Source organism: Thalassophryne amazonica, chromosome 7 (assembly GCF_902500255.1).
Source record: "Thalassophryne amazonica chromosome 7, fThaAma1.1, whole genome shotgun sequence".
NCBI classification, from domain to species: Eukaryota; Metazoa; Chordata; class Actinopteri; order Batrachoidiformes; family Batrachoididae; genus Thalassophryne; species Thalassophryne amazonica.
In genome coordinates, this window is record NC_047109.1 from 77,447,200 (window position 1) to 77,464,711 (window position 17,512).

Genomic DNA, 17,512 nt, shown 5'->3' on the forward strand with positions numbered 1-17,512 from the left:
TAAGATATACCTTACTGAATTTTCATGGACATTGAGTAGGACTGTTCATGTTATATAGTGAAAAAATAAAAGTTGTGAGAGACTTCGGGCCAGATGTTGTTTTTGTTCTACTTGGGGTTTTATAGACCAAATTTGAACTCAATCAGATAAGATTTAGGAGGTCCCCCAGAGTGATACATTTTCCTCTCCCTCCGCTGGCAAGGCAATGTCACCAAATGCAAAACTACTGAAAAATCAGTCAGAAAATATGAGGGAAAAAATGTTGATGGCCTCCACCTGTAAATGGACTGTGTTTATATAGCGCTTTACCGTCTCCATCAGACGCTCAAAGCACTTTACTACTATAATGCCTCACATTCACTCTGATGTCAGGGGAAATACATTCCTCTCTTGGTGGTCGTCTCATTGGTGCACCCTAATGGGAGAAGACTCTGATGCCGTTATTTTTCTTTTACAGGTACATGTGATGGCTTCTAATCACAAAAAGTGGTGGTTGATTGGTCACCCAGAGGAGAACATTACTGGAATTACTGGATTACTACATTGCTTGTTTTGGGAAAATTGTTGCTTTGTGGGGGACCCCTAAACAATATCCAATTACAATAAAAGTTGGTACAGATCTTTTATTTTATTAGTGGAACAAGATTAACATGTGGCCCAAAAGAGTTTGTAACATTTGACATTTTGAACAGGTCTAACGTTGAGCTCCTCTGGCTATTATAATATTTTGTTTTTCACTTGACTGCAGTAGCAAATTCAACCAGGCAGTAACGCTTGTCTCCAGAGAAGACTCCCAGTTTGAGGTCTTCTATGACCATTCTCCTTCCATCCAGTGTAAAATAAATCAACTTGTGGATCCATACCGAGCCCAATGTGGTGATCTTCAGTAAAAACAGGAGATGTCAAATGAAAACCAGCTTCTTTCAACATGCAGCCCAAATGACAGACTGTTGAGAATTGCTGGGGATGCCAAAAATCCATTATTTGATTGCTTATAATTCTCTTTTCTGTGTCGGCCAGATGTGACGCAGAGGTGCACCCTTGCAGACGTAATACCTAGCTTGAAGAGCAAATTAGCGAGCAACAACAAGCGTCTGATTAACAACGACTTTATTTTGAAAAGGGAACAAACAAAGGATTATTCCACAAAGGTCAAATTAAGAAATCCTGTTGCATGTACGTCTCTCACCCCTATCTGTGTCTTTATGTTTATAGGTTTGTGTTCAGTCCTCTGTCCTTTCTGTGTAAACATCTATGTTATTTTGCCCGTGCCCGATTTTGTATTCGGTGTGTCTCCTCCCTGGTCTGTCGTCTATGTGGGTCCCTTTGAATGGTTGTCCTCTGTGGTTTGTCTCTCTATCATCTTTGTGGTTAGTCCTCGTCTTTTGTCCTCTGTCCCAGTCTTTGTGGCTTCTGCCATTATGTCTCTGGATATGTTCTGTGGTTTATCATGTGTAGTTTCTCTCTTTGATACTGTGTTCACTTTTTAGTTCCACGTTAGTTTTCTGCTTTTGTTTCAAGATGTAGTTTTGGTTATTGCTTAGTTCCTGTTATAGTTGATTTTGTTGCCTCCTCATTTATGTGTTTGTCTCCTTGTCAGTTTTTCCACTGCTGCACTTTGTTCACTTTTGTGTTCTGTGTTTATTTTTGTACCATGTAGTCTTGGAACCTGTATTTTGGTTTTGTGGTCTTTCCTAGGTTATGTTTTGTTAGGGCCATGTTTGTTTCTACTTGCCTTCTGTGGTCTATTAGTTTTTAGCTATCTTATACAACCCCTGGCAAAAATTATGGAATCACCGGCCTCGGCGGATGTTCATTCAGTTGTTTAATTTTGTAGAAAAAAGCAGATCACAGACATGACACAAAACTAAAGTCATTTAAAATGGCAACTTTCTGGCTTTAAGAAACACTATAAGAAATCAGGAAAAAAAATTGTGGCAGTCAGTAACGGTTACTTTTTTAGACCAAGCAGAGGGAAAAAATATGGAATCACTCCAACACATCACTAGTATTTTGTTGCACCACCTCTGGCTTTTATAACAGCTTGCAGTCTCTGAGGCATGGACTTAATGAGTGACAAACAGTACTCTTCATCAATCTGCCTCCAACTTTCTCTGATTGCTGTTGCCAGATCAGCTTTGCAGGTTGGAGACTTGTCATGGACCATTTTCTTCAACTTCCACCAAAGATTTTCAGTTGGATTAAGATCCGGACTATTTGCAGGCCATGACATTGACCCTACGTGTCTTTTTGCAAGGAATGTTTTCACAGTTTTTGCTCTATGGCCAGATGCATTATCATCTTGAAAAATGATTTCATCATCCCCAAACATCCTTTCAATTGATGGGATAAGAAAAGTGTCCAAAATATCAACGTAAACTTGTGCATTTATTGATGATGTAATGACAGCCATCTCCCCAGTGCCTTTACCTGACATGCAGCCTCATATCATCAATGACTGTGGAAATTTACATGTTCTCTTCAGGCAGTCATCTTTATAAATCTCATTGGAACGGCACCAAACAAAAGTTCCAGCATCATCACCTTGCCCAATGCAGATTTGAGATTCATCACTGAATATGACTTTCATCCAGTCATCCACAGTCCACGATTGCCCATTGTAACCTTGTTGTTTTCTGTTTAGGTGTTAATGATGGCTTTCCTTTAGCTTTTCTGTATGTAAATCCCATTTCCTTTAGGCAGTTTCTTACAGTTCGGTCACAGACGTTGACTCCAGTTTCCTCCCATTCGTTCCTCATTTGTTTTGTTGTGCATTTTTGATTTTTGAGACATATTTCTTTAAGTTCTCTGTCTTGATGCTTTGATGTCTTCCTTGGTCTACCAGTATGTTTGCCTTTAACAACCTTCCCATGTTGTTTGTATGTGGTCCAGAGTTTAGACACAGCTGACTGTGAACAACCAACATCTTTTGCAACATTGCATGATGATTTACCCTCTTTTAAGAGTTTGATAATCCTCTCCTTTGTTTCAACTGACATCTCTCGTGTTGGAGCCATGATTCATGTCAGTCCACATGGTGCAACAGCTCTCCAAGGTGTGATCACTCCTTTTTAGATGCAGACTAACGAGCAGATCTGATTTGATGCAGGTGTTAGTTTTGGGGATGAAAATTTACAGGGTGATTCCATAATTTATTCCTCAGAATTGAGTGATTCCATATTTTTTCCCTCTGCTTGGTCTAAAAAAGTAACCGTTACTGACTGCCACAATTTTTTTTCCTGATTTCTTATAGTGTTTCTTAAAGCCAGAAAGTTGCCATTTGAAATGACTTTAGTTTTGTGTCATGTCTGTGATCTGCTTTTTTTCTACAAAATTAAACAACTGTGAATGAACATCTTCCGAGGCCGGTGATTCTATAATTATTGCCAGGGGTTGTATTCCTTTAAGTTCACTTGACCTTTGACCTTGTCTCACAGCTGTTGTTCATTAGTTGGTTTGGTATTTAAGTACCACTTCCTGCTTGTTTTGTTTTGCTGGTTCCTTCATGTTGGTCCCTCTGTGGTTTTTCTAAGTACCAAGAGTGTTGTTTGTCACCTCCTTGCAGTTGGTGTATTTTGTTAGTGTATTTTGTTTGTTGGATTACTTTGTCGATTTTGGACTTTTTTCCCCACATTCCCTCCAAGTCACTGTTTTGTGCTGTTTGTCACCATTGGGAACATTAAAACACCTTGGTTTCTTGCAACTCACCCTCCGTCTCTTGCTGCCTGCAAACTGGGCTAAACTGCCCCAACTGCTAAATTTAACAAATCCAAAATTACAGAAGAAGTGAGTCTTGATCAGGTGTAGTCAGTGCATCCCATCTTAATCGAAGCTGTGTGAAATGTCACTCAGCTCTTGTTGTGTACAAGTCAAAAACAACTCTGGAGATCCTTCAAGTCAGGCTCATTAAAATACTCTTCACTCAGCAATACAAAGAAAGAACACACTAATGAGCAACAAGCCATGAACCACTAAATCCCCTTCCCAGCTCTCGGGAAGGTTCTGCACTGGATGACCTCATAACCTAAATAGTGAGGTCATCTGGCACCTAGCAAATGCCTTAGAGTAGTGGTGGGCGGATCGATCCTAATATCAATAATATCGATACCAACGCTGGTATTGATATTGAACGATCCTCGTGTAAAAAGATCGATACTCAAGAGAAGTGCTATGAAGGGAAGAAATTCCTTATTTTTTGTATTATTTTATTGTATTGTTCGACTTGAAAAACAGAATAAGTTTGAAACTGTTTACAGTATTTGTTGTGGTGTGTTAATTTTTGTTCTATTGTAGTTTGTCAGCCCTCTACCTCAGGAGATTTTGTTTTAAGTTGTGTTAAGTGATATTTTTTTAAACAAAAATGTTGATTGTGATAATAATTTTGTTGTCACATACAATATTTGGCAAAAATCTATCCTAGGTCCTTTGGATCCTTTGGATCTATGAAGCTTAAATATGAAAAAGTATCGGTATCAATATTGGCGATACTGGGCCTGTATTTACTTGGTATCAGATCAAGACCAAAATTCCCGGTATCGCCCACCTCTACCTTGGAGTCAGTTGTGTAAAAACTTTGTGTGCCTATCTAAAGTATTTTAGACACGATGCACCAAAGCATGATTTTGTACTCTGTGAACCCCATAAAGAAATGAATATTCAAATCAGGTCACTGTTGCTATGGTGATTATTCCACACATTAGGATGACATACGAGGTCTGTCAATAAAGTAACGGTCCTTTTTATTTTTTTCAAAAACTATATGGATTTCATTCATATGTTTTTACGTCAGACATGCTTGAACCCTCGTGCGCATGCGTGAGTTTTTCCACACCTGTCGGTGACGTCATTCGCCTGTGAGCACTCCTTATGGGAGGAGTCGTCCAGCCCCTCGTCGGAATTCCTTTGTCTGAGAAGTTGCTGAGAGACTGGCGCTTTGTTTGATCAGAATTTTTTCTAAACCTGTGAGACACATCGAAGTGGACACGGTTCGAAAAATTAAGCTGGTTTTCAGTGAAAATTTTAACGGCTGATGAGAGATTTTGAGGTGATACTGTCGCTTTAAGGACTTCCCACGGAGCGAGACGTCGCTCAGCGCTCCCAGGCGCCGTCGTCAGCCTGTTTCAAGCTGAAAACCTCCACATTTCAGGCTGTATTGATCCAGGACGTCATGAGAGAACAGAGAAGTTTCAGAAGAAGTCGGTTTCAGCATTTTATCCGGATATTCCACTGTTAAAGGAGATTTTTTTAATGAAAGACGTGCGGACGGATTGCAGCGTCGGCTCGCAGCCACTGCGACGCTCCGCCACAGGAAAAACACCTGTGTTGGAAGCCTTAAGGACAAGTTGGAACATGTCCAGCTGTTAAACAATTTCTCATATACTCACTCCACTGAAAGCCATCAAAAGCCGCCTAGATTTTACAAATGGTTATCAACACGGAGGTGTTTTTCCGGCTGCATCCCGACGGCGGACCCGTCCGCACGTCTTTCATTAAAAAAATCTCCTTTAACAGTGGAATATCCGGATAAAATGCTGAAACCGACTTCTTCTGAACCTTCTTGTTGTGAAAGTGTAGTGACACGGACCCACAACAGGGGGCGCAAATGAACGGCTAATAGATGAGCCAAAAAGTAACAATTTAATGTTGTGAAATGTGCACAACGAATATACAGACAATCTCAGAATATAATTACAGTCAATCCACAAAGGTGACGTATGGGCAGGCTCGAGGATAGAAGACGTCTGTCCTGAGAAGAGCCGGAACCACACGATTTCCGCCGCCACAGAACCTGGTGAATACTGGAGCCGCCAAGTCCCGAATTCCCAGGTGATCACCGTCCCCGACTGTCGGATCTGGTACTGCTGGCGAGAACAAAGACAGTCAAGTGTGGGTGTGTGTACACCCAGTAACAACAACGGTGGGAATGCCACCTCCACCTCTCACTCAGAATGCTGATGTATTTACAGTAGTCCCTCAGAGGAAAAGAGTGCTGTCCTGCACTCACTCAGCCTCCACAGGAAGAGGGACCGGTACTCCTGCAAACACTCACAATATACAGCTTAAGATAAACACAAATGGCTGATGATATTACCTCCAATGAAGTATGATATCTCGGCGATGAGGTGGAGATGACGTCTGGGTTTTATGGAGTGAGATGATGAAGAATGAGTGACAGCTGTCAGGAAGTAATGAGTAACAGCTGTCACTCCCGGCTGTGTCCGTGGCGGCAGCGCCCTCTCGTGCCTGAAGCCCGCACTTCAGGCAGGGCGCCCTCTGGTGGTGGGCCAGCAGTACCTCCTCTTCTGGCGGCCCACACAACACTTCTCTGTTCTCTCACGACGTCCTGGATCAATAGAGCCTGAAATGTGGAGGTTTTCAGCTTGAAACAGGCTGACGACGGCACCTTGGAGCGCTGCGCGACGTCCCACTGCGTGGGAAGTCCTTAAAGCGACAGTATCACCTCAAAATCTCTCATCAGCTGTTAAAATTTTCACTGAAAACCAGCTTAATTTTTCGAACCGTGTCCACTTCGATGTGTCTCACAGGTTTAGAAAAAATTTTGATCAAACAAAGCGCCAGTCTCTCAGCAACTTCTTAGACAAAGGAATTCCGACGAGGGGCTGGACGACTCCTCCCATAAGGAGTGCTCACAGGCGAATGATGTCACTGACAGGCGTGGAAAAACTCACGCATGCGCACGAGGGTTCAAGCATGTGTGACGTAAAAACATATGAATGAAATCCATATAGTTTTTGAAAAAAATAAAAAGGACCTATACTTTATTGACAGCCCTCGTATGTGCCAAGTTTGGGTCATTTTGGCCACATGGCCTTGGAGATGTGATACATGTTCAGACAGGCTGCACTCTTGACTATATTCCCCAGTGATACTTTGTTCGGGTGGGTGGGGGAGAACAATTACTATCTTTAGTATCTAATAAAAATTACAATGTTTGTTAACAAAACACTCAAAGTGATAGGAAGTCGTATGTGTAATCTATTTGGGGGATCACTATGCGCCTACGTTTTAAGGATTGTATGCGGTTTTAATGACTACTTTAATCTACACTTTGTCACACTGTAGATGATAAAAGACTACATTTAGGCCTTCAGGTTGCCATGAATGCCAAGATCATGGCTGTGGGTGGTAAATATGAAAATTCCTATCCTTGTTGAAGAAACAGGTGGCCAGACTAAGAACACCCTCCAGGAGGCAGTCATATCAACAATCAAGAGAAGATTTCATCAGAATAACTGGGGGTTGCTTATCACAATATGAAGCACCAACATCAAGGGCATACAAATGAGATAAACTGATTAAAATCTGGTTTACTTTGATGCATCGCATAAATCGAAAAGGCAAGTTCATTTTGCTTGTTTAATATGCCCTCGCCCCGTCTGTCCCTGGACATGTCTGGGCTTGTTGCCAGTATTAATCTATTATACATTATATTATAATCACATGCTTTGAGAATGTGATGGTTTTGTTTTATCAACATGTGTGGTTAAAGTTACAGTTTGTTGTGTTTGGACAGGGTGTAGGAAAAAAACAGGAACAAAACTTGTATCATTCATCACAATTTATTGTCATACAGTGAGGCAAATAAGTATTTGATCCACAATCGATTTTGCAAGTTTTCCCACCTACAAAGAATGAAGAGGTCTGTAATTTTTATCGGAGGTACACTTCAACTGTGGGAGACAGAATCTAAAAAAAAAAAAAAAAAAAATCAGAAAATCACTTTGTACGATTTTAAAGTAATTAATTTGTATTTTATTGCATGAAATAAGTATTTGATGCAGCTACAAACAAGCAGAATTCTGGCTCTCACAGACCTGTTAGTTTGGTCTGTTTTTTTTCTGTTGTATCAAATACATATTTCATGCAATAAAATGCAAATTCATTATTTAAAAATCATACAATGTGATTTTCTGATTTTTTTTTTTTAATTTTCTCTCTCACACAGTTGAACTGTACTTACCATAAAATTACATACCTTTCCATTGTTTGTAGGTGGGAAAATCGACAGTGGATCAAATACTTATTTGCCTGACAGGAAGTGTAACCGTAACATTTACAACCACCTAATGCAGTGCTCACCCTCTCTCAATAGTTTGGACAACCTAACCCTGTCTTGCAACAACTCTTTTCATTGGTGATTAAAACAGGTTTTAATCAGAAACTTTGCATGATACAACTTATTTTCCAGTAGGGATTTTTTCCATGGGTCCCCCCAATACCCTGTTTGGACAGGCACAGTTTTTGTAATTTTGCCTGTGTGCGCAATCACAATGAATTTAAAATGAAGCCGTTAAGATGTGCCTGTATTGTAAGCTTTAAGTCAAGGGGTTTTACAAAAATATTTCATTAACCATTTTGAGACCATTTGCACACATTCTGCATCCAATTTGTATTTGGAAATACAACTGAAAAAAAGCTGCACTGTAGTTTCTCCATTCACAGCCAGAGACAGCTGTGACCCCTATAGAGCTGTCATGGGTGTCTTGGTGGCTTCCCTCATGAATCTCCTTCTAACACAGTTCTTAAGACGTGCCTACCCCACACAGATATAATACTGTTTACATCTCTTAATGATTGGTGTAAATTAAATCCAAGACGTACGAGGTCTGTCCATAAAGTATCGTACCTTTTTATTTTTTTTTAAACTATATGGATTTGATTCATATGTTTTCACGTCAGACAAGCTTGAACCCTCGTGCGGATGCGTGAGTTTTTCCACGCCTGTCGGTGACGTCATTCGCCTGTGAGCACGCCTTGTGGAAGGAGTGGTCCCGCCCCGTTGTCAGATTTTCATTGTCTGGAAATGGCGGAATGATTTGGGTTTTTTTCCATCAGAATTTTTTCAGAAGCTGTTAGAGACTGGCACCTGGAAACCATTCGAAAAATTTATCTGGCTTTTGGTGAAAAATTTTTTTCGTATTCAGTGACTTACAAATGTTCATGTATCCATCCTCTGACGTATCTGAAAAAAAGTGGCTATAAAAGTGATTACTTATAAATTATTAAAATTAATACTTGTATTTAGTTTGTCCATTTACTTGTTTCTGAAATTAGTGGGATTGTATACAAATGGGCCATAATTCCTAAATTTTGAACGTGATCATTTTTGCGAAGCACCATAACTTAAAGTTGGAAGTCTACACTCCAACCACAACTTCATTTTCATTTTAATTCCAGTTTGGTGGAGTAGAGGCAAAATTGCAAATCCTGTGTCCCTGTCTAATTTGCTTATGGGCTTTATTATACATGTAGCTTGAAATTAACAGTCACCAATGCCACTGCTACTAGTTTTTTAATAATATTTTTGCAGTGTCTCTCATTGGCTTCTTTCTTATTTGTACACTTTACACCTTGACTTAGTTAATATAACGGCAGATGAATAGGGGACTGATAGTCCTTGGCAGAAATATGTACTGCCTGAGTGCCCTGTATTGGATAATGTGACCGCTGACAAAAGCAGTAAGATGAAATATAAAATATACAGAACTGCTTTATATGCTCACATTCAGCCAATTCTTCATAAGTTATTCACAGAGCAGATTGACAATGGCCTGAAGCAAACTGGGACTTTTTCCACAACAAATCTTTCACAATGTCTAAGCCAGTCACCTGAACTGAATTCAACTGATCATATTTTACTTATTCACAATGTATGACTTGATATATTTTGACTCACTGATTTCACATTGTCTCAACTGCACATTTGTAATAGGTTCTTGTTTCTAAATCGAAATGTTGCTTTAAAAAATTGAAAAGCATCAGAGGACCGATGGGCATACCATACATTTGTCAGTACTGGTACTTTTGACAGTGTATGATTTCATCATGTAACTTCATTATGAAGTTATTTATACAAATCAATCACAAATATTTTTCTGATCAGTATATACTTTAAGATTATCCATCTAGGCTTTGTGGTTGTTGAAATGTACCAAAAAAGGTGTTTTCCTTGACCTTTTTATCTTTGACCAAACAATATCTATCCAAATAATATTCCCTCCAGGTCTGAAGGAAATGCATACACCTGTTTTTGAGTTAATGTCTTCACAAACAGGCGCATGCACACACACACACACACCAATGAAAACAATACCCTGCTTTGCCATTTCGCTGGTGCACGGAGTTAAAAAAAAAAAAAAAATCATTTGGATAATTGTGACACACTCCAGCAGGAATTTTATTCAGATCTGCAAAAAGTTACACTTTTATTGACAGTGGCAGTCTTTTTTTTTTTTCAAATCAAGAGCTGTTAATTTTTATTTGAGAAATTGATGAAAATGTAAAAAAAAAAAACTGGCCTATTTTTTTTTAATGAAGGAATATCCTTAATTCACACCTTTGAATCAGATCAGCTCAAAATCGATATCTGTTTCCAAGATCACCATTTCTAGAAAATTTAACTTCAACAATTTGAGGTACACTGCTGACAGACAAACAAATGTCAAGAAAACTCTTCCCTTCTTGGCAGTGGTCTCACACTATAATTTCAACAATGTGTGTCTGTTTGTTCCCCAACTCCTCCCAGGTCCTATTCCACCAAACCTGGCATGTGGGTGAAGACTGACCCCAGAATTGCCCTTCAAGAGTTTGCTTTGGTCAAGGTCAGAAGTTAAGCTGTCCATTTCAACCCCCACCAGACTTGTCACACATATGGTGGTGGATTCTGAAATTAACCAGTCAAATTTACCAAAGGTCAATCACTGGGGACAAGGTCATTGCTGGCTGTTTCTTGCCCTGCCCCAAAGTTCTTTTGCTGATTTCTGTCAAACCTGATGTCAACAAAGGTTGGTCCCAACAACTTCTTGGTAAAGGTCAATGAAAGGAATTTGATTTTCAACCCAGTTTAGATTAAATGTGGCATACACACATGGGTGGATTCAGATTTGCACTGGCAAGGTCACATAGAGATCAATCATTTGGGTAAAGGGCACAGCCACTGGGGTCAAATGTCAGATTACTATAGCCCTTCTTGTCTTCATCCCTAGTTGATAAAATTCAAGACTATTTTTCATGTGCCCAATTGCTTTTGGTTCTTAAAAAAACTACACCCCTTGTAAATTGCTTCAATTTAAATCTTTCAACACAAACATGTGCTAAAACTTTGAAACTTTTTGCACCCGGCTGTATTTGATCTTGCTATGACTAACCCTCCCCCTAACCATAACCTAACTCTACTCCTTCCCCTAACCATAACCATACCACCCCACACCCCACCCCCCCCCACCCCAGCAGCACTTTAAATTTCGTGCAGCTGTCACAAAATGTATTAGATTAAATTCATGCTCCCCTAATGAAAATTTTGCACTTTTCATGACAGTATCATGAACCAATAGATTAACGTATATTTCGTGATGCTGAATCACGACATGCCGTGAGATATGGTAGGATATACGATGGGGTAGAGTGCTGGTGTAGTTTTCCTCAGGTGACACGATGTTTAGAGGTCGAGGTTAGGTCATCCATCCACATCACCATGCTCACACGCTTCAATCTCTGAGACCAGACGGTGAGGGAAGAGTTTGTACTGCAACCATGTTGGTTCTGAAAATCAAGGAAAAAGAGTTCAAACTCCCAGTAATGTCAACCAATGACGACAAACTGAAACCCGTAGATAAGAGAGAGATAAGTGGCCAGTGTTTACCAACGTAACACCCTGGTGGCTGCAGTTTTCCATCAAAACAGGTTTGGGTTTTAGTGAAGCTGCACTGCTTATTAGGATGTTTGCAGTAGAACGTCACATTTTCTCTGTGGGGAACCATGGTGTCCGTGACATCAAACGGCCAGCGCTTCTCTCCGCCGATCACTACGCGGCTTCGCTGAGCAGGGATGACACAGCGAGCTGGGAAATGATCAACAAAGCATTAAACTATAGTATAAAGAGTGTATGGTCATGTTAAATGACTTGTTTTATACTCTTAATTACATCTCATTTAACAACACTTTAATGTGGCTATAGACACATAATGACCATCCGCTTCAGAGGGCAACACGGTGGATTAGTGGTTAGCACTGTTACCTCACAGCAAAAAGGTTGTGGGTTTGATTCCCACCTGGGGCTTCTCTGTGAGGGTTTCCTCCGGGTGCTCCCGCTTCCTCCCACATCCAAAAACATGCATGTTAGGTGAATTGGAAACTTTTAATTGACGGTGGGTGTGAATGTATTTTTCTATGTGTCCCTATAAAACACTTGGCATCCTGTCCAGGTTGTACCCCGCCTCATGCCCTGTGACTGCTGGGGTAGGCTCCAGCCACCCCCAGGACCCTTAACTGGAGGAAGCAGGTATAGAGAATGGAAGCTTGGCTGGATGGAAGCTTCAGAGCTCAGTAATGTGAACATGGTAATGTTCCACTTTCATCTTCCATGGTATTCAAGTTTATTTTAAATTTTCTGCACAAGTTGTAGTATATTTTGATAGAACACCTTTCTGCACACCCTGATACAAGATCTTTTTTTAAAATGTACATAAATTTCTGACACCTTGACCTTCAAATAAATCAGCATATGATGAGCACATGAAAACCTTCATTAGATCTCACGTTTTTAGACTGATTTCTGGTCATCACACATAAGCTTGTTACCATTTGGATCATCTAGGACAGGGGTCCCCAAGTTCGGTCCTCGAGATCTACCTTCCTGACACTCTTAGTTGTCTCCCTGCTCCAACACACCTGAATCCAATGAAAGGCTCATTAAAAGCCTGCTAACAAGTCTTTCATTGGATTCAAATGTGTTGGAACAGGGAGACACCTAAGAGTGTCAGGAAGGTAGATCTCGAGGACCAAACTTGGGCACCCCTCGTCTAGGATTTCACTCACCTCTGCAGTATGGTGAGGAAGCACTCCAACTGCCATTTGACAGGCAGGTGATTCTTTGTGGTCCATCCAGGAGGAAGTCCTTTTTACAAAGGTAATGGATCTCAAAGCCCACCTCATACTCAGACTTTCGGACAGCAACCACAAAGCCCTTCTCCACTTCTTTAGGAGGCAGGCAATGCATTTCTGAGACATTAGATATGGAGAACTCATTAACAGTCTGCTTACCAGAAATTTACCAAATAGGACCTGCACTCAATAATATCACAGGCATGATGATGCAAGAAAGACTTAGGAAGTTCCCCTTCCCCTACTGCTGAACATAAGGCCATGCATTATCAGTTTTAGTCAGCAGATGGCAGAATGGTACTGCAAAGCTGGAGAGGAAGGCCTTCAACACATCTCCACACTCACAAATCATATATATAACATGGACGTGTGGTCTCCATTCAGCTAATATAAGCAACATCCCTGCATCTGCAAAAATTATGCAAGAAGAAATGCACGATCATCTTCATATACTGCAATCGTATATGCACTATCTACACATATACTGCAGTCAGTGTAGTAAATGTGCACTCTCATCCACATACGTACTTCGCTCATTGCAGTATATGTGCATTGTCACATGCATGTACTGCAGTATATGTCCACTATCATGCACATTATAGTACTTGCACACGCACACTTACTTTTACATGTGGGGTGAGTGTACTTCCAGGTTTGATTGTCTTGACAGAAATTTTCACTGCTCCCCACTATAGCAGCTCTGCAGAAGAGAAACAAGTGTTAAAAGTGACGTGACATATCCAGCACTGATGGCTTCGTAGCTGCACCTAAATACACTGATGTAAAGGAATAAGAGATGAACATGATTCATTTTTAACTGTCTCTTTCAGTAGGGGTATACTTTTTGCATTCCCAGTTGTGACTGGCATATCCGCTCAGGCTTATCTTATCCCATGCATGACTCACGGTGCAGAGGGGACTCAATACATGATTAGACGGTAATGACCGAGTTAGTTCAATATAGTGATCGTCAGGGAGAGATCAAAATGAATTCCCTGCCATTCATCACTCATCACCTGTCATTCCCCATCACCCCTTCAGAATTCAAGCCTTTTTCCCTACACTCCATCACACTCTCAGCCTCTTCTTCACACTCCAATCCTCCTACTCTCGCTTCCTCCACTTCTACCTATAAATCCTTTTAGGTTTTCATAGTCTCTGCCTACACATCCCCAGAAACAACCTCCAGTTTCTATCACTTGTCCTGTTATTCTCTCTCTCTCTCTCACCCAGACAGACAACTGTAGTGGATGAAGGTTCCTACGGCAGTGCTGCCCTGGATCCTAAAGGTGTTGATGACATCATCAGGCACTGGGCAGGTTCGGGCAGCAGTGGGGTTAGTTGGCAGGGTCTCTGAAAGGGGACAAATTTAAGCATTAATTAAGAAACATTGTTTAAGTAATATCTTCCAAATGAGCTTTACATGAGACTGTAAGCATATTAAGTAAGTCCCTTTGGCTGCTCCCTTGTTTGCACTCGGGGTCGCCACAGCAAATCCAAGGTGGATCTGCATGTTGAATTAGCACAGGTTTTACGCCGGATGCCCTTCCTGAGGCAACTCCACATTACATGGAGAAATGTGGCAGGGATGGGATTTGAACCTCAAACCTTCTGCACTGAAACCAAGTGCATTAACCACTTGGCCACCACCCCTGCAATGAGACTGTAAGCATAAAAAGGCTAAAAAAAAAATCTTAATCTCCGCATCCATCCAGTGGTGTAATCTGGTGTATTGGGGGATTTGTTCGGAATTCAAGTATGTAGCCTAAAGTTTTCATATTTATGATTATTTATTAAAATTCCACTTTTTTCAATTCTTTTAAAATGACCACTTGGGGCATTAATTTCTATATCTGTGTTGTGTTTGCTACATTTCTTTCAAAATATAGTTTTGATTAGAACAAAGTTATTTTTATGTATTGTGTATTATGCAACTTGCCTAACTCAGCCATACTGAATGCACAAGCCACTGTATTCGGAGTGCTATCTCAAGCTTGGATAAATGAGGAGGAATGCATCAGGAAGTACCTCCAGCATAAATTTTGCAAAACCACATATGCAGATCACACTTTGAATATTCATTCCATTTCAGGCTCAGCCTGGGTTCAATCAATGAATCAATTTTATTTATATAGCGCCAAATCACAACAACCAGTTGCCCCAAGGTGCTTTATATTGTAAGGCAAGGCCATAGAATAATTACGTAAAAACCCCAACGGTCAAAACGACCCCCTGTGAGCAAGCACTTGGCGACAGTGGGAAGGAAAAACTCCCTTTTAACAGGAAGAAACCTCCAGCCCCAACCAGGCTCAGGGAGGGGCAGTCTTCTGCTGGGACTGGTTGGGACTGAGGGAGAGAACCAGGAAAAAGACATGCTGTGGAGGGGAGCAGAGATCAATCACTAATGATTAAATGCAGAGTGGTGCATACAGAGCAAAAAGAGAAAGAAACACTCAGTGCATCATGGGAACCCCCCAGCAGTCTAAGTCTATAGCAGCATAACTAAGGGATGGTCAGGGTCACCTGATCCAGCCCTAACTATAAGCTTTAGCAAAAAGGAAAGTTTTAAGCCTAATCTTAAAAGTAGAGAGGGTGTCTGTCTCCCTGATCCGAATTTGGAGCTGGTTCCACAGGAGAGGAGCCTGAAAGCTGAAGGCTCTGCCTCCCATTCTACTCTTACAAACCCTAGGAACTACAAGTAAGCCTGCAGTCTGAGAGCGAAGCGCTCTATTGTGGTGATGGTACTATGAGGTCCCTAAGATAAGATGGGACCTGATTATTCAAAACCTTATAAGTAAGAACAAGAATTTTAAATTCTATTCTAGAATTAACAGGAAGCCAATGAAGAGAGGCCAATATGGGTGAGATATGCTCTCTCCTTCTAGTCCCCGTTAGTACTCTAGCTGCAGCATTTTGAATTAACTGAAGGCTTTTCAGGGAACTTTTAGGACAACCTGATAATAATGAATTACAATAGTCTAGCCTAGAGGAAATAAATGCATGAATTAGTTTTTCAGCATCATTCTGAGACAAGACCTTTCTAATTTTAGAGCTATTGCGTAAATGCAAAAAAGCAGTCCTACATATTTGTTTAATATGCGCTTTGAATGACATATCCTGATCAAAAATGACTCCAACATTTCTCACAGTATTACAAGAGGTCAGGGTAATGCCATCCAGAGTAAGGATCTGGTTAGACACCATGTTTCTAAGATTTGTGGGGCCAAGTACAATAACTTCAGGAAATTAGAGGTCATCCATGTCTTTATGTCTGTAAGACAATCCTGCAGTTTAGCTAATTGGTGTGTGTCCTCTGGCTTCATGGATAGATAAAGCTGGGTATCATCTGCGTAACAATGAAAATTTAAGAAATGCCGTCTAATAATACTGCCTAAGGGAAGCATGTATAAAGTGAATAAAATTGGTCCTAGCACAGAACCTTGTGCTAGGACCAATTAACCTTAGTCTGTGAAGAAGAGGGTTGACCTCACCCATCACCAGTACTGTTTTCAAGCAGGATGCTAGTGGAAACTGAGTTACTTTTGGCTAAAGAAGGAGAGGGGGAAGAGTGTGTGGCAGGCGGCGATGAGGATGGTAAGAAGTGTTGATGTGAGATTTGGAATGTTGCATGTTGGCAGTATGACTGGTGAAAGGCAAGCATTTGCTGATATGATGGAGAGGAGAAAGGTAGATATTCTGTGTGTATGTGAGACAAAGTGGAAGGGAAATGAGGCCAGGAGCATTGGAGGGCTCAAATTGTACTATAACATTATTGTGACAAGTGTGTTGGTTAAGTAAATGTCTGATAGGGTGATGAGTGTGAACCTGAAAACAGAAGGGGTGGTGATAAATGTCATCAGTGCATATGCCCATCAGTGGGTTGTGGGTTGCTGACAATCATCTTAGTATTCTCTCTGCTTCCCTCTTCGATTTATTGCTGAAATCATACCTTCGATGCAGTTTTTCCAGCTGACTGATTCTGCTCTTTTTCTCTCTGTCTGGGGTACTGATGATGTCTCAACAAGGCTGATAGCTGCACACCACAGGGCTCGGGACTGACCACGAGATGCCACGGTTGAAGCTGATGCAGCACACTGCAGTCTGCTTTTGTAATATATTCTACCAGGAGGACTGGCCCACTGATAAACACTGGCCCTGCATCCCAGGGTGCTGGATGAGCCCCTGCCTGCATTGCAATTGCTTGCGTGGTCAACTCAGTAATGAACTTTGTTTTTGATGTTACTCTGGTTTGCTGTTTCCTATTTCTTTAGCTTTGTAAAAACTTTGTAACCGTTATTATGGCCTAAGCAGTCTGAGTCAGGTCTGCTTGAGGTTTCTTCCTCAACATCAACAGAGGGAGTTTTTCCTTACCACTGTCACCTGTGTACTTGGTTGAAGGGTTGGTAAGGTTAGACCTTACTCGTGTCAAATGCCTTGAGGCAGTTTTGTTGTGATTTGGTGCTATATAAATGAAATAAATTGAATTGAAATTGAATTGCTGTGAGATAAAGGAGAAATAAGATTTCTGGGTTGAGTTAAATGATGTGATGGAGAATGTACTCAAGTACAAAATGGTGGTGATTGAAAAGAACATCAATGGGCATGTTGG

General features: G+C 40.9%; 1 protein-coding gene across 1 annotated transcript in view; it reads right to left on the reverse strand.

Moving 5' to 3' along the window:
* Positions 1-11,409: 11,409 nt before the first annotated feature.
* Positions 11,410-17,512, reverse strand: part of ntd5 (ntl-dependent gene 5) — a 39,918-nt gene continuing 33,815 nt past the window's right edge. Inside the window, 5 exon segments of the mRNA XM_034174626.1 lie at positions 11,410-11,562; positions 11,663-11,860; positions 12,838-13,020; positions 13,527-13,603; positions 14,133-14,256. Coding sequence (XP_034030517.1) covers positions 11,477-11,562; positions 11,663-11,860; positions 12,838-13,020; positions 13,527-13,603; positions 14,133-14,256 — 668 coding nt within the window. The 3' untranslated portion in view covers positions 11,410-11,476.